Source organism: Culex quinquefasciatus, chromosome 2 (assembly GCF_015732765.1).
Source record: "Culex quinquefasciatus strain JHB chromosome 2, VPISU_Cqui_1.0_pri_paternal, whole genome shotgun sequence".
Classification (NCBI taxonomy): Eukaryota; Metazoa; Arthropoda; class Insecta; order Diptera; family Culicidae; genus Culex; species Culex quinquefasciatus.
The window spans coordinates 28,664,223-28,686,631 of NC_051862.1; the positions used below are offsets into that span (position 1 = coordinate 28,664,223).

General features: G+C 32.4%; 1 protein-coding gene across 8 annotated transcripts in view; it reads right to left on the reverse strand.

The window, feature by feature from the left end:
* Positions 1-684: 684 nt before the first annotated feature.
* Positions 685-22,409, reverse strand: part of LOC6054789 (atypical protein kinase C) — a 352,606-nt gene continuing 330,881 nt past the window's right edge. For 4 of the 8 annotated variants that reach the window (XM_038254610.1, XM_038254611.1, XM_038254607.1 and 1 more), the window contains 3 exons: positions 18,908-19,029; positions 11,599-11,725; positions 685-2,424 (listed from right to left, as the gene is read on the reverse strand). In XM_038254610.1, the coding sequence (XP_038110538.1) occupies positions 11,638-11,725; positions 18,908-19,029 (210 nt within the window). In that variant the 3' untranslated portion in view covers positions 685-2,424; positions 11,599-11,637. Of the gene's footprint in view, positions 2,425-10,504; positions 10,606-10,850; positions 11,062-11,168; positions 11,196-11,598; positions 11,726-11,825; positions 11,942-18,907; positions 19,030-22,409 lie in introns of those variants that run through there. The other 4 variants (XR_005277316.1, XR_005277317.1, XM_038254609.1 and 1 more) reach the window with 4 other exon arrangements.

Here is a 22,409-nt window from a genome sequence, read left to right on the forward strand (position 1 = left end):
CATATCATTTTTGTATGGACAGCTGCCAAATTTGTACCTCACTGAGGCAAGGCTATAAAATCACTCGAAAAATGAACTTCTTAAAAACACCTCCTAGATATACCTTCACGTACACCTATCGACTCAGAATCAAATGATTTTTTTTCCACACGATTATCTCAGAACTGGCTGCACCGATTTTGGCCGGATCTGCCTTATTCCGTTCGTTTTGGGGTACCCTAAGACCCTATTAAATTTTATTCTGTTTAGTAAAGTATTAAAAAAGTTATGCCAAGAAAAAGATTTTTGTAGATACAAAAAAGGGTGATTTTTTGCATAACCTTAAAAGGCCGGGTCTTTTTGTTTACGTGCGAGAGTCGCGCCAGATGCGAAACGCCCGGTTGCCACATTGCTTCAAATGAGAGTCTGAATGTTTTTTGGAAAAGTCTGTATCAGGTATATATATTTTCATAAACTTATTTTCATTATTACTTTGTAAATGTGAGGAAGGCATCACCCACCTAATGGTGGATTAGGAAAAGTTTTTTTTATGTTATATTAATTTTTTTTTTGGCTCAATTTTCGTTACTTATTGTATGACAAACATTACCTCAAAGTACATAAAAATAGTTCCGGTGACATTCCTAACATATTCAATAATAAAAGGACATTTCGGATCATCTAAATCAGCCAATCCCAAACCGCTCGAAATAGTCAATTTCAGCTTTATTCTTCTTTCAATAGTAATGTGAGTGTGTGTGTGTGTGTGTGTGTGTTCGTGAGTTGTTTTCTTCTTCACTTACAGTGTTGCTCTAATGTTAAACTAAATCTAAACAATTGAAAGAAAGCTAAACAGAAGGGAGTGAAATGTTAAGTACACTTAAAAGAGGGTCACAGGAATCAGTTGAAAAAAGGAAGGAAATACAAAAGAAAATACTGCAAAAGTTCGCTTGATACTTGAAAATAATCTTAACTAATGAATACTTAAATAGTTGCTAAATAACGTAAATGAAATTAATTTATTCAAAAAAGAGTAAAAACTCTAACAAACTACGAATCTGTTGTGAACGATTAAAGTAGGAATTTATCGGCGTTTTTTTTTTGTTATTTTTTGCATTTTCAAAAATACTTGTTTTATAACCACTTTGTTAGGATAAAGATTTCTTCTCATTTCTTTTTTTTTTGTTTAGTTTAAATAATTACCTCACTTGAAAGTGTGCTTCTGGAAGGACTCAATTATACAACAAATACACAACAAATCTTTTCTTTTTTTTTTTTTGTTTCTGTTTTCCATAGTTTAGAAAGATCACAATGCGCTCTACCATATTTATTGAACAAAAGTGTGGAATGTTTTATAACGGAAAAAAAGTTTAATGCGACCAAAATTAAACCGCACACACACTGAAAAGCATTCAACAAACAAAGTCAGGTAACAGGCCATAGAAAATATCTTCTTTTTTTCTTCTTCTTTTTTCAGGAATGTCTTTCAGGTCGAGGAATAAATCATTTTACTTTTTTTTTACTGTGAAAATATGTTCATCACGCGATAGAAGTTTTAACTTGCTGACGGAGTAATAGTTTTGAATTGTTGATTTTGTCTTCGTTTTCTTGTTTTTCATCTGTTCTAGTTTAATGAATTCAATTGAATATAAAACGTTCCCTTCCGTCTCTTTTTTTCTGTGTGTGTGTTTTTTTTCCTCTGGAATAATTTGAATGCTTTATCTAACAAGTTTTTTTCTTCTTTACTTATTTGTTGTTACTTTAATTTCCTCCTATTTAGTAAAGTCAGTTATCGTGTTACTCATTCGCGCGTTGTAGTTTAATGTCCTTTTAAAAGTTTGTTGTTAAAATCCATTTCGCTGCTGCTGCTTTTTTGTTGGAATATTTTCATTAGCTAAATGTTTTGCTTTAACCTTTTTTTTTTTGCTGTTTACTGTACACAATTTCGTTTCCCCATTTCTATTCGTCGTCAAATACTTTAGCTAACAATGAAGCGATTTCTTTGAGTGTATTTTTTTTTTTGTTTACCTTTTCTTTGCCTATTTTTGAGTGAAGAGTTGATGATCTAGCCAGCCATGAGTTCGAACTTTTTTGTTTTGTCTTTTTTTTCTTTTGATGTTTGAAATAATTTTGCTTTTAATTACCTAATTTTCGTTCTTTGCCGCTAATTTGTATCAATTTTGTTAAATCTTAATGTTTTTTTTTCTTCCTTAGTTAAATAGATATAGAGTTGTGTTTCTGTGTGTGTCAGTGAGCGTCCAATTTCCGTTTCTCGTTCTTTCTTTCACTTTCTTTCTGTTTCGTCGCTGCCGCTGCTGCTTACTGCTAGTTCAATGGAAGGCAAAACATGTGCTGCAGCAGACTCTTTGATGGTGGAGGAGGTAATTGAAGAATACTTAGGTTATCCACAACGGAATCGTAATCGCTAGAATCGTCACCGTATAGCTGCAAAAAAATGGTTGGAAAGTTGGAAATAATTGTCGTTTTTTGTTGTATTTTAATGCAATTTTCATGTAAGGGTGGGGAGAAAAAAGGAAACGTGCAGAAATTGTGATGTTTTTGTGTAAATTTAAACTTATTTTACATTTTTTTGTGAAATTCGAACGTAACAATCAAACAAACAAACGGGAAACGGAAAAAAGAGATCGTTGGAATGAATTGTGTTTTGTAGGTTTGTTTTGCGGGTGGATGGGACAGAAATGCGGAGAGTTTGGTGGGAAGTAACGACAACATCGAGATAGTTCAACGAATCAAGCAGGCTCTGAACTTAGGAAAGCAAATTTTGCGGTGATTTAATTAACAATAAAATTATGCGTGCAATTAATAAGAACAGGGCAGAATAAATTTACAACATTTATTTTTAAACATAAGAGCTTTTTTTTTAAATTGTTGATACCCATATTGCAAATGAAGAAAATTTAAGTAGTTTCGAAAAAAAAATTGCGGTATTTTGTAAAAATTCGATTAAAGTACAGACTCGATTAACCGAAGCCTCGATTAACCGGACAAAAAATGATTTTTTTTCGTATTTTTTTCTTATTTTAAACATAAAATCCGAGTTCTGCGACCTAATTTTAGTAAAATTTGAATAGTTTATTTGAAAATGCATATTTTCAATAATTCATCACCGCCATATTGGCCGCCATCTTGAATTTAAAAATTCTGAATCACTCAATAGTGGCTTAGGGGTCATACTTAAGCTCGACAATCAAAAACGAAAAAAAAAATGTTTTTTTTCGTGATTCGATTATTCGAAGTGAAATGTTTCCGAGACCTTCGGATAATCGAGTCTGGAGTGTATTAAAAAAAAATAATAATCATGTGAAAATGCACAACAAATTTCACTTCGTTTGATACCGATGTTGCGAATCTTCAAAATTTCAGTATTTTAGAAAAAATATGGTATTTTGGGAAAATTTAAATATTTTTCCAAAAAATCTAATAAATTAAAAAGAAAACAAAATTTCGCTTCGTTTGATGCTTCCGAGTACTTCCGAAAACATACGAAATACGCTGATAATTTCCATGTAATTCCAAAAAATGTTTTTTTTGTTTAATCTGAACTATCGATTAGAAATATTAATTAAAAATAAGTTAAGTTACAAATGTCTGTGAAAAATAAAATTTTGATGCCCAAAGTATGTTTTTTCTTTGAATGAAAAAATATTCTAAACTACCTAAATCCGTTTTCATAAAAAATAAGAGAAATTTATTTTTAAAATAACAAATTCAAAAACGAAAAATGTACACGGGTCATTCCATCTCAACTGAGTACACGTTTGGACTCGACCTTCACCGATTTGGACCAAACTTGGAGGAAACGTTCATCTATCGATAGTTAACAGAAGTCCCAAGTTTGGTGCTGATCTGACCATCCCTCTATTTTTGGCACCGCCCTCTTTTTTGACGATTTTCTAAAAAAAACTTTTTTTCTTTAAATCATAACTTTGCAAATACTTGAGCAAAAGATTTTCTACAGGATAAAATTTATAGAAAATTCGATAAAAATAAAATTTTAACCCTTAAATGCCCATTAATATTATATTTTAACGTTTTAAGTATGAAAATTTTATTTTGACCTGTTCTATATATTTTAAATTGATTTATTTTATCACCATCGTGTTTCCCGGACAATTTTACACAATAATCATTGTAGACCTCAAACTAAAATGAACTATTAGCGAGATACAGCGATTTTGCTGGAAAAAGAAAAAAAAAGTTTTTTAGTAAATCGTCAAAAAAGAGGGCGGTGCCAAAAAAAGAGGGATGTTCCAATTAGCACCAAACTTGGGAGTTCTGTTGACTATCGATAGATGAACGTTCCCTCCAAGTTTGGTCCAAATCGGTGAAGGTCGAGTCCAAAAGTGTACTCAGTTACCTGGAATGACCCACACCTAATTTAATTTGTAGGGGCCATCCATAAACCACGCGGCAGCTTTTTTTAAATTTTATTTAAAATCAATTTCTAGCCCCATACCGTGATGAAAAGGAAATTTGGTATCGGAACGACTTTCAAGTCATTCGATGATAAAAAAAAAAAAAAAACAAATACCAAATATTTTAATAACATGTGATTTTACGAAACTAATCGGGTTAATTAATTCGAAATCACATCATGTCTTCAAAAACAAAACGAATTTTCACTTGAACTATCATGCCCCTGATCGCAGAAATGTTCCTTATTTATTTTCATCACTTTGGAGTTATTGATGCAGTTTGAATTAAAATCGTGATTTTTTTTATTTTTTCCCCCAACTGTATTAAATTTAATGCAATAATGTAAAACAATTTGAAGTAAATAAAATAAATGTGATCAGTTAATAATAAAACGAAAAACTACAACAAAGATGAAAAGCATTAAGACATTTCGCTTCGCATGTAGATGGAACGTAATTATTATAAGAAAGTTCAATAAAGATAAAAAAAAACATCTAGAGGAAATCCAGTTTTTCCGTGCTGTTTTTGCATATGGGACATTTATGTGAACATGGGCAGTAACCTTCCCAAAACCATAAAAATGACAAAACAGCATAACTAAGGCTACCAACTGTACGGATTTTTTCCTTACCATACGGATTTTCAAACCTTTTCGCGGATTTTTAACAGGCCGAAATTTGTGTAGGGAATTTTACGCATAATACGGATTTGTACGGAATTTCAACAACTTTTTAATCATCGTATTGCTTTTTTGATTTGGTCGAAGCTTTTATTAACTAGACATTTTTAATTTTCTGTGAGTTTGATTTAAAAAATTCTAGAGTTTCTTTAAAGCTCCTATAAACTGTTGTGTTTTACATTTTATAGGACCTTTTCAATAAAAAAAATACTCTGGAAAAGTGTTCGTGAAAAAACTAAGAACGATATTATTCGTAAAAGCAAACTTGACATTTCGTAAACTTAAACGTTTAACAAAAAAAAAAATTAAATTCAATTTGATTCAAATCACGGTTTATTTTATGAAAACTTTTAAACGTGCAAGTCATAAGCACTCTGATAGCATTTTGTGAAATTTGTTAGCTGTAAAAACGACACAGTTTTATATTTTTAATTCTCAAATTTATTAAATTTAATTTATCTAAATAATTCATTGACAGTTTTTGTTACACCATGGTGTCATATCGGCAAAGTGTACTGATTTTTGCTCAGCAAGAGTTGGTAACCTTAAGCATAACGTACTTACTAAATAAGAAGAAAATAGTTAATTTTTTTAATAGTCAAAATTTTGGCTGTTTCACTTCTAAAACTCGATCGTTTGTTTCAGATTACAAATAGCATAGCATAGCATAGCATAGCATAACGGGTCTGCACCACGCTGTAGGGGGTGCCACAATGGTCAATTCGATATTCTTAGACAATTTGATTGTTGCCCGGTACAACCAAAAATATCTAAGAACGTAAATTTCCACACTGTGCTCCAAGGCTACGCCCATACAGTCCCGTGGGGATATGGGAGGGGATGTTTTTGTTGTTCACTAGTGGCAAAAGTGCAGGGAACCCATGCGACTTTTAAAAGTGAACGGAATATTTTTGGGAGGTTTGGAATGGGGGTTAGTGGAATTTCATCGGGCCGATGAAAATGGTTGAATGCGTAATGTATTAAATGATTTGGAAGTTTGTACGTGTAAATGTGAGTCTTTAGTGTATTATCTAATAAGCATATGGTTTTGTAATGTTAATAAATAATAAATAAAATAAATATAATCAAGATGAGTCCAGGAAGCTGTAAAAATAGCAATAATTTTAAATACAAATGCTCCAGATGGCTCCCTTGCTGTTTTAGAAAGTGTGTTATTTTATGCAATTTAATCATATATGGTATGAGGAGATGGTATCTTACAGGAAAGGTATAGAATTAGGAAAGATATGAACATTTAGGCAAATCAAATAGTAAATAGATAAATCTGCATATAGAAAATAATTTTGAAAATAATTTCAGGAAACTTTTAAACTGTCAGGTTCTCACACATTCTAATATAGCAATCCGCACACGTGATTCAGCGCAGGCATCTCTTTTCTTATAAGAATTAAAAAAATCTGCGAAAGATTCGGCAGAACAGAGAGAAAACACAGTTAAACCAACATATCACTCAAACACACTCTCGAACATGCATTCTCTCTCTCTCTCTCTCTCTCTCTCTCTCTCTCTCTCTCTCTCTCTCTCTCTCTCTCTCTCTCTCTCTCTCTCTATTTCTCTCTCACTCACACATACACAACTGTTAGCCAGCATAAAACAAGCTTAAATTATTCCAAGTTGGAACGAGCTCATCGGATTTATGAATTACGAACAGCGCCTGTAATTTGTTGACACTTTTCCATTCAAGACGAGAAGCAAAACAAAACATGAAAAGAACCTCTAGTTTAATTCCCTTCTTTACGTCAAAAAGTTAGAGTAGCAGTTATAAACAAAATAAAAAAGTGCACTCACAAAATAAATTTAATTAAAATGACAAATAAATTAAATCTGCAGCACTGCACTGAACTCACCACACAGTCCACAGCATCCACAACTCAAACACTCTCGCTATCACTCGCTCCACTCATTCGATCGTAGTAACTCACCAAATGTCAAACCAAGAACTCATCTCAGCGAAAACTGTCACGCCGCTTTTATCTATTTCACGCTCAAATCCTGACACACAGACTCATTCACACAAGCACCAATTCGCGATCAAAAGCTCAAAAATTCCGACAGATGGCGCAAAGCATCGAAGAATGACGATTCAGATTTTCGCTGTTCGGTTACATAGGAATGCAAACTTAAAATTGAATTTACAGCTCATAGAACAACTTTTGAGAAAAAATTCAAGTAGTACGATTGTTAACTCTTTGCCCTCTATAAATTAACGCAATAAAAAAATATTTGAAATAAAATAATTTTGAAAAAATAATATTGTTTAAAATGATAGAGCATCAAAAGTTAACAAAGTATCAGCTCGAATTTTGCTCAAAAGTTGTTTTGGACGCTGGAATTTAACAAAACAGAATTCGCATACATAACCTCAAAGGGCGAAAATTTCAATCGACATTCTTCGTTCTGTTCTGCTACTCAACACTAGGTGTCGCATGTCGTTTGGCTCTTGAACGGCAATAGAGCTATCTAAGCCCGATCTCACGCACACTAGCTTACCATTTGTTTTTGCTGGCGGGTACAAATTTTAACCTAAAAACCCTTCGTGTACAAACACGCAATACATGCGCACGTAGATAACTCTATAATATCTAGAAAAGGAACATTCTCACCGCTCTGCTCCTTCCAATGTCGGCTGCGGTAATTTTCCCTGTTGCTGCGTTTCAGTTGGAATCCCGCCGCAGCACAAGTACCTACATCAAAGCAGAGCTTGGCTGCGATTCACACACTTACACACTTACATCTTCGGCCAGGTCATCACACATCCAACAATAGTCCGAGCAACACACCAAAGCACTCCCCCGAGCTGGAAAAAAAAACTGCGGAACGCCACAGCAATGGCGGCCAAGGCGTCGTGACAGAAACCAAATTTCAACTGTCGACAATTCTTTTGAAACCTCGCAAAACTCGAAAACTCGACGTTTTTCTCAAAGACGGCAACTTCACGTTTGATATGTAACTAATTTTGAGCCTCAAAACTAATAAAAACCCATAGAAATCACTATTTTTCGAGGACACAGCAAACGCGCCCGCACTCGACCAAGGTACTCACGGAACTCTCCCCCCCGTTTGTTTCAGATTACAAATCAGCATTTTATGAAAATGTGTGAAGAAAAGATTTCATTAATTTCTGATGAAAATTATTGGTATTTTTTAAAGACATCGAGCTCCTTTAAATATTATTTTGTTAATGTTCCCAAAAACCTTATCTTATCTTAAATTCTGACTCATTTAAATATGCACCAAACGCATCATATGGAATCAAATTTTATCAATTCTGATGAAAATGTGTGCTTCACATTACTCTTTCAAAAAAAAATCTTTGTTAATTATGAAAAGTTTTCAATCTTGTTTGTTATTATTTTTTGGAGTATTTTTTGATTATGAGCAATTCTCTGAGATTTCGGTCATTCGATTTTTTTTGTATTTTTTAATCCGGCTGAAGTCTTTTTTGGTGCCTTCGGTATGCCCAATGAAGCCATTTTGCATCATTAGTTTGTCCATATAATTTTTCATACAAATTTGGAAGCTGTCCATACAAAAATGATATATGAAAATTCTAAAATCTGTATCTTTTGAAGGAATTTTTTGATCGATTTGGTGTCTTCGGGAAAGTTGTAGGTATGGATATGAACTACACTGAAAAAAAATTACAAACTGTAAAAAAAATTTGGTGATTTTTTATTTAACTTTTTGTCACTAAAACTTGATTGTCAAAAAAAAACTATTTTTATTTATTTTTTATTTTTTGATATGTTTTAGAGGACATCAGATGCCAACTTTTCAGAAATTTCCGGGTTGTGCAAAAAATCTTTGACCGAGTTATGAATTTTCGAATCAACACTATTTTTTGTTCAAAAATCGAAATATTGTAAAATCAAATTTGCAATCAAAAATTACTCCAGAGAAATTTTCATAAAGTGCACCGTTTTCAAGTAATAGCCATTTTTAGGTAACTTTTTTGAAAATAGTCGCAGTTTTCCATTTTTTTTAAATTAGTGCACATGTTCGCCCACATTTGAAAAAATATTCTCTTTATTTCGCTTTTTTCTCTATATTTTGCTTTTTTGAACTTTGTTGATAAGACCTTTAGCTGCTGAGATATTGCCATGCAAAGGTTTGAAAAGCAGGAAAATTGATGTTTTCTAAGTCTCACCCAAACAACCCACTTTTTTCTAACGTTGATATCTCAGCAACTAATAGTACGATTTTCAATGTTAAAATATGAAACATTCGTGAAATTTTCTGATCCTTCCGAAAAAAACGTTTCAAATAGGCGTAATATTGAATGTTTTGCTCTTTTGGCATGTTAGTCTTGATTTGAAAATTTTAAAAGTATTGTTTTTGGAAAGATCGCAAAATTTCACGAATGTTTCATATTTTAACATTGAAAACCGGACGATTAAATGCTGAGATATCGACGTTAGAAAATGTTGGGTAGTTTGGGAGAAACTTAGAAAAAAATCAATTTTCCTGCTTTTTAAACCTTTGCATGGCAATATCTCAGCAACTAAAGGTCTTATCAACAAAGTTCAAAAAAGCAAAATAAAGAGAATTTTCTCAGCTTTTCAAAATTTTTTTTTTTCAAAAGTGGGCAAACATGTGTACCAATTTAAAAAAATGGAAAACTGCGACTATTTTCAAAAAAGTTACCTAAAAATGGATTTAACTTGAAAACGGTGCACTTTATGAGAATTTCACTGAAGTAATTTTTGATTGCAAATTTGATTTTACATCGAAAAACGAAATTGAAAAATTTTTGCGACCAATATTTTGATTTTTTTAAAAAATTAGTGTTGATTAAAAAATTCATAACTCGGTCAAAGATTTTTTGCACAACCTGAAAATTTCTGAAAAGTTGGCATTTCATGTCCCCAAAAAAAAAATTCAAAAAAAATAGTGTTTTTTTGCAAATCAAGTTTTAGTGACAAAAAGTTAAATTAAAAATCACCATTTTTTTTACCTTGTGTAATTTTTTTTCAGTGTAGTCCTTATCCATATCTACATTTTTCCCCAAGATACCAAATCGATCAAAAAATTCCATTTAAAGATACAGATTTTAGAATTTTCAATTAACATTTTTTATGCCGCTGCCAAATTTGTATGAAAAATTGTATGGACAAACTAATGATGCAAAATGGCTTCTTTGGGCATACAGAAGGCACCAAAAATGTTTCAGCCAGAGTAAAAAATACAAAAATTAAAATTAAAAAAAAAGATCGATTTCGTAGAGAACTGCTCTATTGAGGAAGTAACAAAACGTGTATTTGTTTATTTGTAAAACGGGGTCAATCAACCTATTCTATAAGTCCTAATCTATCTGGAAAAAGGGAAGTGAAAACTTGGTGCCACTTGAAATGAAAACAAAAAAAAGGAACGCCACACTGTTACGATTACCTGTTTGCAGTTCCCTAGCTAGAAAATCAGTCAATTTATCTTCACTCATTTTTTGATGCTTTAGTAAATGCACTATTAGCTTAAACTAATGAGCTTTCGTCCTTATTTAGAAGCAGAACCAAACAAAACGACACCGAGAAGATAATAAAATGCGCAGAGAGGAAGAAAAAAGCGAAATTAACATTTAGCACTGAGTTAGTTGCAGAAGCTGCTGAAGATACTGTCGTATTTACACAAATTCGGTGCAGAAATGTCCAAAGGAGTTTCAAAAACAAAACAAAAATGGCGCGCGTTGGTGAGTTTCAGCAAAAGTAAGTAAGTGAACTGTCGTATTTTTACTACTTACTTTTTGTTTCGACTTTTTAAGGTAAGATTTCTTTTTTAAATGTAATTTTGAAACAAAAAAAAACTCTTCAAAGCATCACTACAAAAAATAAATTAACGTAAAATTATAGTTGATACAGTTAGTTATGTCGATAATAACTAATGGTTTCGATTTCGCCGAGGGGCGCGCGTCTCGACCGCGGAAGTATTTGTATTTGGACAATTGGTTCACTCTTGGGTGGTTTTGTGGTGATGGTTGATTTGTGGTTGATTGGTTGGTTGGTTGGTGGTTGGTGGTGGAAGAGGGGGAAGTAATTACTTGTTGCTGTGTGTTTTTTTAAATTGTATTTCATAATCACTCTCAAAACTACAGACGAAATAAAGTAGAGGGGATATACAAATAACATTGAAAAATATGCGACTTTTTTTTCGTTGGTTGGAAGTTGAGGACACATTTAGAAAACAAAAATACTTGATTTTGAAGAAAATTATCGGACATACACAAGGATGACACGAAACAGATGAGGAAAGGATGTTTGAAAATAAAATATTAAAATTTAAGTGAATCAAGACTAAAAAAATTGAAAATTTTCATCAAAAAGAACGATAATCTAGATTCACTTGAAATATCCTTCCCCGAAAAAAAAAAAAAAAAACAAAAACTACACTGAATGACGTTACTCGATTACCAAATAAGACACAAAAACAAAAGTTACTTTGATTCAAACCCTCAATCAAACAATGTTCGTCCCGCCTAACCCTTGGCTTACCTGCATATTGTAGGGGTGCAGCTCGCAGGACGCGTGATGTCAAACGCAGTCCTCCAGCGACATCAGCAGCGGGTTCACGTACTCGAAGCCCTCGAATTCGCTCTGGTCGATCTTGTCGATGACGCGACTAAAAAGTTAGAAAGAAAATTAGTCGAAAATTCTCACAATTTAGGAATAAAATATTTCGGATTCCCCTTCCAATTAGGACGTCGGTCGGTCAAACTTACTCATCATCCGGCGTCAGGTGGACCGGCTCGTCGGTGAACTCCGGCGGGAAGTTGGCCAGGTCGCGTTCCGAGTCCAGCCGCGGACGGAACGGGGGCGTGATTTGCTTTTGCTCTAGCTAGTAAGGGTGAACGGGGAGGGCGAAAATAGGGTGGCAAAAGGGAGGAGAAAAATGCGTTCCAAAATAAAATATGAAAATGAAAGGATTTGTAGAAAAAACGGTTAACATTCAAAAAAAATATAAACTAAACCATCCGAGTTGAAGATTATAAAAACATAACAAACTCCATTGAAGTGCAAAATGTTTGTCAGAGTCAAAAGAGGATTATTGGATATAACTAGGATTTTTTGTTGGTTTATGTTATCAACAGAGCAACATTTAGAAACCCGTTGCATTGTGATGTTTAACATGCATTCATTACCAAACACAAGCTACAAAAAAAAATACAAGCTTATTTAAGGAAAACAATGAGTGACTTACCTTGCTTCAAGTAAGTCAAATACCACAACAAATCTGTCATATTTTATAAAATAAAATTTGTGATTCAAAACAATCGGAAATAGAAATTTAATGAAAATGAAATTTTGCAATATTTGCTAAATAATTAGTCATATTACTGGGCCATAATAGTTAATGACTTCAATTACTTCAATGCTTTCTTTTTCCATAAAAAGTTGTTTCTATTATTGGCCTTACGTTTCAGAAGAATGATTTTTTTTTGCAAAATTTAAATTAAATTTAGAACCAACCACCTACTTCATACTTTTAAAGACTAGAATAACTTAACTTTTTATTAACATTTAACTTTATTAATATTAATATAACATTTATTTAAAAGTTTTTTGTAGATAAAAATATCAATTAATTTTACCATAGAAACAAATACCGGAATATATAAAAAAAAAATTTTATCATAGATCAATTCCAGCTCAAATCAGGAATTTTTCTGGTACTTTTGTACCCGACCCCTTCCGATTTCTATGAAACTTTGTAGACATGTTATTCTAGGCCTACAAAAGCCATTTTTGTGTATATGGAGCCAATAGTACTCGAAAATAACATTTGAGAGGGGCGTACGTTATTTTAATATTTTTGTATTTTGCAATTTAAAAATTACTGTATCTCGAAGCCGTTGCGTCGTATCAAAAAGTGGTCGAAGACAAACTTGTAGGAAATTGAACGGGCTTTCTGAAAAAAAAAAATACACTGAAATAAAAATACACGCCGCTTCTATGAGATTTTTTAATTTTTTAGTTAAAAAGTAAAATTTTAAGGTGATGTCACGATTTTTTTTTCGTTATAATTTTTTAGGATACTCCAGCTCCAACTGTTATTGGGATGATCGGATTAGTTGTTAAAATAACAAAAAATAATAACGCAGAATAACTAAAAATGTTATTAGTCTGTTATTACAATAACGATTCATTAACAAAAAAAATCATAACGATGAATAACAAATCTTGTAATAAATAACATAAAATGTTATTGGCCTAGTATTTTTAAATATCAAAAAATTTTATTTCCAAGTTATTTCCGTCTGCTTGGGTAAACATACAGGATCTGTCTTTCCTAAAAATATACAAAAATCATTTACTAAAATTGCTTTTTTTGTGGAAAAGTGGTCTAAACGTTAAAATTTTTAAAAACCGATAGAGGGAATCAATTTGCCAGACAATTTTACATAAAAGCCTCCATATTGACCATTGACCTATGTCCAATCTTTGAGAAGATACAGCGGTTTTAAAAATTAAACTGTCGAAAAAATAGGTTTGTTGGTGGTTTTTGGCAATTTCTACATGACAGACTTGATTTTTCAGTCTCGTAAATATTTTTATCGGAAAGTTCGTCCAATTTCCCTTAAGTTATTCCCCCTATCGGTTGTTAAAAATTTCGACGTTTTCTTAAGAATCAAAACATCTCATAGAAGTAGCGTGTATTTTTATTTCAGTGTATTTTTTTTTTTCAGAAAGCCCGTGCAATTTCCTACAAGTTTGCCTTTGACCACTTTTTGATACGATGCAACGGCTTCGAGATACAGTAATTTTTAGATTGCAAAATACAAAAGTATTTAAATAACTAACGCCCTTCTAAAATGTTATTTTCGAGTACAATTGACTCCATATACACAAAAATGGCTTTTGTAGGCCTGAATAACATGTCTACAATGTTTCATTGAAATCGGAGAGGGTCGGATACAAAAGTACCAGAAAAATATCTGATTTGAGCTGGAATTGCTCTATATGTAATTCAAAAATTATCATTTCAAAATTAAGATTATCAAAATTTGTTTTTTTTTATTTTGAAAATCTTTTCTCAAAAATTTGTAATAGTTAGCAAAATTTGAGAAAAACAGAATTAAGCATGATTTCTCACAGATTTTTTTGAATCCATTTCATCCAAATCATATCAATAAAAATAATATTGAAGCTTACATATTTTAAAAATTCACATTATTAATTTGTTTATTATAGTTTAGTTTGCTAAAAAAATTAAATCAAATAGTTGGCGACAAAAATGTTTATAATGAGCTTAAAAATTTAAGATTCATTTATTTATTTATTTTTTCAAATTTGTCCAATCTAATAAAAATTACGTTGAAAGTATAAAATGAAGAATTCTTTTAACGGGTTCTCTTTGAGATGTTAATGAAAGCTTTTCTATACGAAAAGTTTGGCCTAAAAAGCATTAATTATCTTAAAAACTAAACAGAAATAAATTTAAAAATTAACGCGAAAGTCCGATATATACTTTTTTTTTTAATTTAGGAAAAAAAAATTCAAAAGAACCCAAAAATATAGAAAACTTTATTTTTATATATCTCTGAAAACATTAATTTACTTAGACCCTTGGAAATGACAAAATTTCTCAAAATACTTAAAAAGGTTTTAGGCTGACGCAAATATTTTAAAAAAATTTATGAACTTTAACTTTAACTAAAGTTGAGAGTTTTATCTTGTATTTTTTGTATGTTTCATCCTGATTTTTGAGTTGATATTGAAGCCAGGACAAAATCTTTGAAAAGTATTTGCAACGGCCTTACAAGAATTAAACAAGCAATCAAGAATGTGTAACAAAATATTTAAAACATGATTACAGTCCAGACTCGATTATCCGAAGCCTCGATTATCCGAAGTTTCGATTATCTGAAGTTCGATTATCCGAAGGTTTGTATGGGACTTTGAATAATCGAATCATGAACAAAAAAATATTTTTTTCTCAATTTTTTATTTTCTTACTTAAAAATCAAATCCGAGTTCTGGGGTGGCATGATAGTTGAATGCTTATTAAATTAGAAAATGATGTTTTTTCAAAGTTTCATCACCGCCATTTTGGTCGCCATCTTGGATTTAAAAAATTGAAGCCACTTTAGAGTAGTTTAGGGTAAGCCTAAACTAAGCTGAAAAATCAAAAACAAGACAACAACAAAAAAAAGATTTTTTGTGGTTCGATTATCCGAAGTGAAAATCTGCCAAGGCCTTCAGAAAAAGTCAATTTTTTGAAGAGGCCAAAACTACTTCAATTTGCATAAAAAAAATCCAAAAAGCTTTCATATTTTTGTGAAAATAAATTAAAACCTTCTCTTCATTTATCTGGCGGCAAAAGTAGAAATAAGCAAATTTTAGAATTTAACACTTGAATTTAATTTAAGTTAGCTCAACTCTTTGATAAAAAGGCAAATTTAGTTGAACTAACAATTCCTACAGCGATTTAGGCAAAATGTATCACAGATTATTGACAGCAAAATAACAGTTGTAGTTCCATGTAAACATTTTTTTTTAATTTTATTTAACGTCATTTCAAATATTTCTCAAAGTTTATGTCGCATTCCTTTCTTCCTTCTATCAATTTTGGCTCAAAAACTAGGCATTTTTTCGACATATTCTAAAATTTTAAACTAAATTGATTTGAATAGGGCAACAAAAAAAATTGTTTTGGGACGCCTTGGCTCAATTCCTCAAGCAACGTACATTAAAGTAGGGTTTAAAGATCTTTTTATACTAATTTTTTTTTAATTTTGCAAAACTCGGATCGCTTAGTACTCTTCGACGAAATTCAAAAGCTTTAAATTCCAAATTAGTATCTTATTCTTTGCAAAATTTCCATACAAACAACACTACCTTCCGGAAATAATCAAAAAATTTGCTTCTGCTCATTTTTTTTTTTCAAAAATTTCATACAAACTTCCACTCTCAACAGTGAGCAATTTAAGTTCGTTTAATTTAAGCTAAGTTAATTAACTAACACAAATGATCACAAAACAAAATTGTTCTGTCTAGCATTAACCAAAAATTCAACCAAATTTAAAGTTCAGGTCAAGCTCACGTCTGCTCGAAAAACAGATAAAGCAGCGTCACTCTGTCTCTTCCCATTCAAATGGCCGGATCGCTTCGCAAAGATTTCACAAACAATAATTCGCATTAATCCAGTTGCCATTTCCATTTGCCTGGTGCTGGTGGATGGTTTATCTTGCTGCAACTGGCCAAAAAGCACCCAAGCATCAATGATTTGCAGAAGATAGAGATAACAGCGAGCTGACGTTGTTGTTTACCTGTTGTCCACCAATCTTAGCTCTTCTGAAGGATTGTGTTGAGGTTAAGGGGATTGTCTTAATTTTAATTACAATTGTATATTCATTGAAATTTTCAGCAAAATTTCCTATTGAAATCGCAACAATTAACTGTACTTTAATTTAGAAATTATTAATTTTGTGATAAACTGAATACGTAACCCCTTTCCCAGTTGCACTTTTCCGGCTGAGATAACCCATACAACTCTGGAGTTGCTCTGGAGTACTTATTTGAAACAGGTCCACAGACTCCAGGTGCGATAAGGCAGATAACAAGAAATTCATTGTTCTGCTCGAGTTGAGCAGAGCAGAGCATCTTCTCGGGCCAGGAGGAAAACAATCTCGAATTTTTTGGGGGGAGGGTTCACAAAAGGCAACAATTTCCTGCACTTGAGCAGTGAAAGTTGCTCTTCTTCAAGCAAATCCCTTCAGCCAGAAACAATTGCAAACGAGCAAAGTTATTTATGGTGCAGTGCAGTGCGGGCTCTGAACAGTTCTGAGAAGGTATTGTTTCGGGATGTTAAAACTGCCCAGGTGAATATCTCCAAAAGTGCACTCGAGAAACGATGCCACAACAAATTATGAACTCATCTGGGTGAGATTGCCGGAACGGTCAGTTTTGCAGCTTTCCTGCCCAGTGATTTGCCTAATTGAGCTTTCCGGATTGGTTTGTATGATACTCGTATGAGATTCAGTGCAAATTGAACTTCTAACTTTTGATCCCAAAAAAAAATGGGAAAATTGTACAAACAATTTAAAAAAACTAAAGGGAAGACAAACTTCCAATCAGTAACTCAAAACAAAGTGAAAATAACAACAAAACAGCTTAAAAAAACCTACCCCAAAGAAGGAAAACTTTTCGCCTCAAAAAACAAACATTAAAAATTAAATAAATATCCTGCTGTGAAACTTCTGGGCCAACACACCAGCGGAAACTTTGTCGCAGACACACCTTCAAGAAGGACTGGCGACGAGGGCGCTGCGATACTGTTAGTTAGTTTGATAGTTTTGCTGGCTGCTATGTTTGCAAGCACGCAGTCAGCTGGAAAGTGTCAGCCAGCCAGAGAGCACTCGAGGAATAAGATGCAAACTTTTGAGATTTTTTTTTTGTCAAAAATGTTGAAATTATGGCAAAAAATGCTTAAACATTTTTAATAAAGTAAATACTCAACAAATACCAACTACTGAATACGATGAAGAAATTCTTGAAAATTAAAAGAGAAAAATATGATATGTGCCAACCATCCCAAAAAAATAAAAATCATTCAATATAAATACCTAATAGAAAATTCACCAACAAAACTGATACTTGGTCATTGTTATTTGGTAAATATGGAAATTGGAAATTGGAAATTGAAAGTTGGAAATTGGAAATTGAAAGTTGGAAATTGGAAATTGAAAATTGGAAATTGGAAATTGGAATTAGGAAATTGGAAGTTGGAAATTGAAAATTGGAAATTGGAAATTGGAAATTGAAAGTTGGAAATTGAAAGTTGGAAATTGGAAATTGAAAATTGGAAATTGGAAATAGGAAATTGGAAGTTGGAAATTGGAAATTGGAAGTTGGAAATTGAAAATTGAAAATTGAAAATTGGAAATTGGAAATTGGAAATTGGAAATAGGAAATAGGAAATAGTAAAAAGTAAATTGGAAATAGGAAATTGTAAGTTGGAAGTTGGAAATTGGAAATAGGAAATGGTGAATTGGAAATAGGAAATAGGAAATTGGAAATTGGAAATTGGAAATAGCAATTAGGAAATTGGAAATTGGAAATTGGAAATTGGAAATTGGAAATTGGAAATAGGAATTAGGAAATTGGAAATTGGAAATTGGAAATTGGAAATTGGAAATTGGAAATTGTAAATTGTCAATTGTAAGTTGTAAATTGGAAATTAGAAATTGGCAATCGGGAATTTGAAAATGGAAATCAGAAAATGGCAATTGGAAATAATAATTGTTGGTACTATCGACCTTTAAACGTTAAATTAATTATTGCTTTAAATAACTACTCATTGAATCCCTCTCCCCGTGCACTTACAGTCTTAGCGACATTTTCCTTTCCTAGGAAGAAACTTTCACCGGAAAAGTTTCATCGTCACCCTCCTCCGTCCGAGGGCAACACCATAAATATTCAACTACGAAAAAGACGAAAAAAAATCAAACAAGTAGCAGCACTACTTTTCAACTTTCCCAGGGAAAGAGCAACTATTTAAAAGCATCTACAAATATTTACGTCGAATTAAGTATTAAATCAGCAGTAGGTACAGCATTTGCTCTAGAGAAAAACACACCGAACTGGAAAGCAGCAAGATAGCAAGCGAAAAGCATTGGAAACATGCAGAGGAAAATTACAAACAAACAAAAGTTGAAAAGTTGGAAAATTGAAAGTTGGAATAGTCAAAATCATAGGGCTAGGCTAGGCAACGTTGGGGTACGCAACTTACTGTTCAACTTTATTTAAAAATTTGATTTTTTTTAAGGGGGAATCCGACGTTTAGCGAGAGGTGGACACTTACGGATCGTCCGGGGTCAGTTCGGCCGGTTCGCGCGTAAACTGGGGATCAAAGTGATAGGTAATGTCCTGGTCGCACCCGTCGAACGACGGAATGTAGGGTGGGGCGACCTCTTTCTGGGCCAGCTGGCGAGGGGGGACGGTTTTTAGTGCATTTTTTTTGTGGAATTGAAGCGTTAGTTACAGGTTTTTTTTTGTATTTGTTCAATTAGCAGGGAGAAATTGAAACAAACAAAAAATGAGAGAAAGAGAGAAGAATAGAGTTGTACAGATTGGGAGAGGTAGCGCAACAATCAACTTATTTACATTGCACTTTTGAAATTACGTAATTTTTTTTTTTTAGAAAATCAGTAAACAGTCGACAACAGTTTCATACACACAGTCCTGGCGGGGTTTCGATTGTTGTAATTATTTACTGATTGTGGGTGATATTTGTGTGATTTATGCAACTCGATATAAATTATCCTTCTCTACAACAATGTGGTGAAAATGCTACTACTGATAACGAGATGTATATGTGGGCGTGATTGATGCTTATAAGCTGATGGTTAATTGCAATTGTTTGTGTTGAGGTTGTTGTTCAGTGTGGTATTGTGAGTTGGCAAAAAAAATCACGATGTAATCAATCTAATTAAAAATACATTTAATGAATGATATCTCAGATGAAGGATTCAAAATGCAGTGTGCAAGATTAGTTGACGGCTCGATGGAAAGCAAAAAACAGGTAATTAATTGCTATCAACCATTCCAATAAATGTTGTTCTAACTAAAACTATACTTATTTTCATGAAAATAATAAAAAACTGCTCTTAGGATTGCTCATGAAAAAAATTGCATTTACCTTGGCGATTTACAATGTAAATTAATTAGTTTTAGCATTCGTAAAATTTTCCGATCTTTTCTTAAAAAAATATCTTCATAATTTTTAAACCAAGACTAAAATTTAAAAAGGACGTAATATTGAATATTTGGCCCTTTTGAAATGTTAGTCTTGAATATTTTTTTTTTTGAAAATATTGTTTTAGAAGAGATCGGAAAATTTCACAAATATCTCATATTTTAACATTGAAAATCGGACCATTAGTTGCTGAGATATCGACATTGTAAAATGGTGGGTTGGATGAGACTTGGAAATCATCAATTTTCATGTTTTTAAAGCTTTTCATGGCAATATCTCAGCAAATGAGGGTCGTATCAACAAAGTTCGAAAAAGCAAAATAAAGAGAATTTTCACAGCTTTTCAAAAATATTTTTTTAAAGGTGGGCAAACATGTGCACTAATTTAAAAAAATGAAAAACTGCGACTATTTTTCAAAAATTTAACTAAAAATGGCCTTAACTTGAAAACGGTGCACTTTATCAAAATTTCACATATGTACTTTTTGATTTTACATCGGAAAATGAAGTTGAAAAATTTTTGCGACCAATATTTCGTTTTTTTGAAATATTCAGCATTGATTAAAAAATTCATAACTTGGTCAAAGATTTTTTGCACAACCTGGGAATTTCTGAAAAGTTGGCATTTGATGTCCTCTAAAACATATAAAAAAATAAAAAAAAATAAAAAAGGTGTCACCAATTTTTTTACCGTGTATCATTTTTTTCAGTGTAGTACATATCCATACCTACAACTTTACCCAAGACACCAAATCCATCAGAAAATTCCTTCAAAAGATACATATATTTGAATTTTTATATATCATTTTTGTAAGGACAGCAGCCAAATTTGTACAGAAAATTATATGGACAAACTAATGATGCAAAATGTCTTCTTTGGGCATACCGAAGGCATCAAAAAAGTTTCAGTCGGATTTTTGAACATGTGAAAATAGAGGTGTTTTTCAATAATTTGCCGCCTGAAATGGTGATGAGATAAAAATGTGGTGTCAAAGGGACTTTTATGTAAAATTAGACGCCCGATTTAATGGCGTACTCAGAATTTAAAAAAAACGTTTTTTTCATGGAAAAAAACACTAAAAACGTTTACATAATGCTCCTATTTTCCGTTACTGGACCGTAAAAAAAAATTAGAACATGTTATTTTAAGGGAAATTTTATGTACTTTTCAAATCAACATTGACCCTGAAGGGTAATTTTTTATTTAGAACAAAAAAAATCATTTTGAAATTCCGTGTTTTTATCTTACTTTGCAGGGTTATTTTTTAGAATATAACAATTTTCTACAGAAATGTAGAGCAGACAATTAAATAAAAAAAAAATGATGTATAAACATAAGGGGTTTGCTCGTAATCATCACGAGTTATGGCGCATTTACGAAAAAAAGTTTTGAAAAAGTTGGTCTTCGTTGATCATGGCCGTTTATGGTAACGCGACATACACGGACGACGAAACAAAAATAAACGTAGAAAGTAACTTCTTCAAAAAATTTTTTTTTAGTAAAATCGCGATATCTCGTAATGTTTATCAGCAAACCCCTTATGTTTGCATATAATTTTTTTGTAATGGTCTGTTCTTCATTTTTGTAGAACATTGTTACACTCTTAAAAATATCCCTGTAAAGTTAGAAAAAACTTGAAATTTAAAAATTGAAAATTTTATTCTAGTTGAAAAAAAGACCCTTCTCGGTCAATGTAGATTCGAAAAGAACATTAAATTTTCCTGAGAATTACATCATCTAAAATTTTTAACAGGCAAGTACCGGAAAATCGGAATTTTTTTAAAAATTTTCCAGTGTTTTTTCGATGGAAAACACGTTTTTTCGGAATTGTGAGTACGCCATCGAATCGGGCGTCTAATGTTACATAAAAGTCCCTTTGAGACCATATTTCTATCTAATCACCGTTTCAGGCTGCAAATTATTGAAAACCATCTCTTTGTTCAAAAATGAAAGGGGTCGTACCACTCCTCCGTCACGAGATATCAAAAAACGGACCTCGGATTCGTGATCACGGACAAAAGTTACCCCTTAAGACAAAGTTTCACGCAAATCGAAAAAGGGTCAGGGCAACTGCTGTGTGAGTTGGCGGAAAATTACTCATAGGCCATTGCTGAAATTTTTAGGTTATTGTAGTTTTAGTGAAAAAAGTTGATTTTTTGCCGATTTCGTTATTTTTCTGTTCTCACGCGTGGCGCGTCGAAAAACTTAGTTTTTAATTCAAAAAACCATGTCTCGAAAACGTGACATATATTTTCATACATAAACTCTTTGGTCCAGACATGGTCAAAACGCCATTTTAAGAGCGAGTCCACGAACAGGGCATACCCCTTTGTATGGGACGTCGTTTGGACCTCACCAATCTGCCTGAAATTTTCAGGGGTTGTTTGTACATATAAAACTAGCATCTGGCCAAAATTTGAGCACTCTAGGTCAACGGGAAGTGGGGCAAATCGGGACACAAAGTTTGAAGGTTCAAAAACGTCAAAAATCTTAAAAAGGCTGTAACTTGGGCAAAATTCAACTCAATTTAAAAATTCAAAATGCATCTGAAAGGGCTTAAAAAATGCAACAAAATGCAGGATAGAGCACCCCAATTGGTTAAATCTAA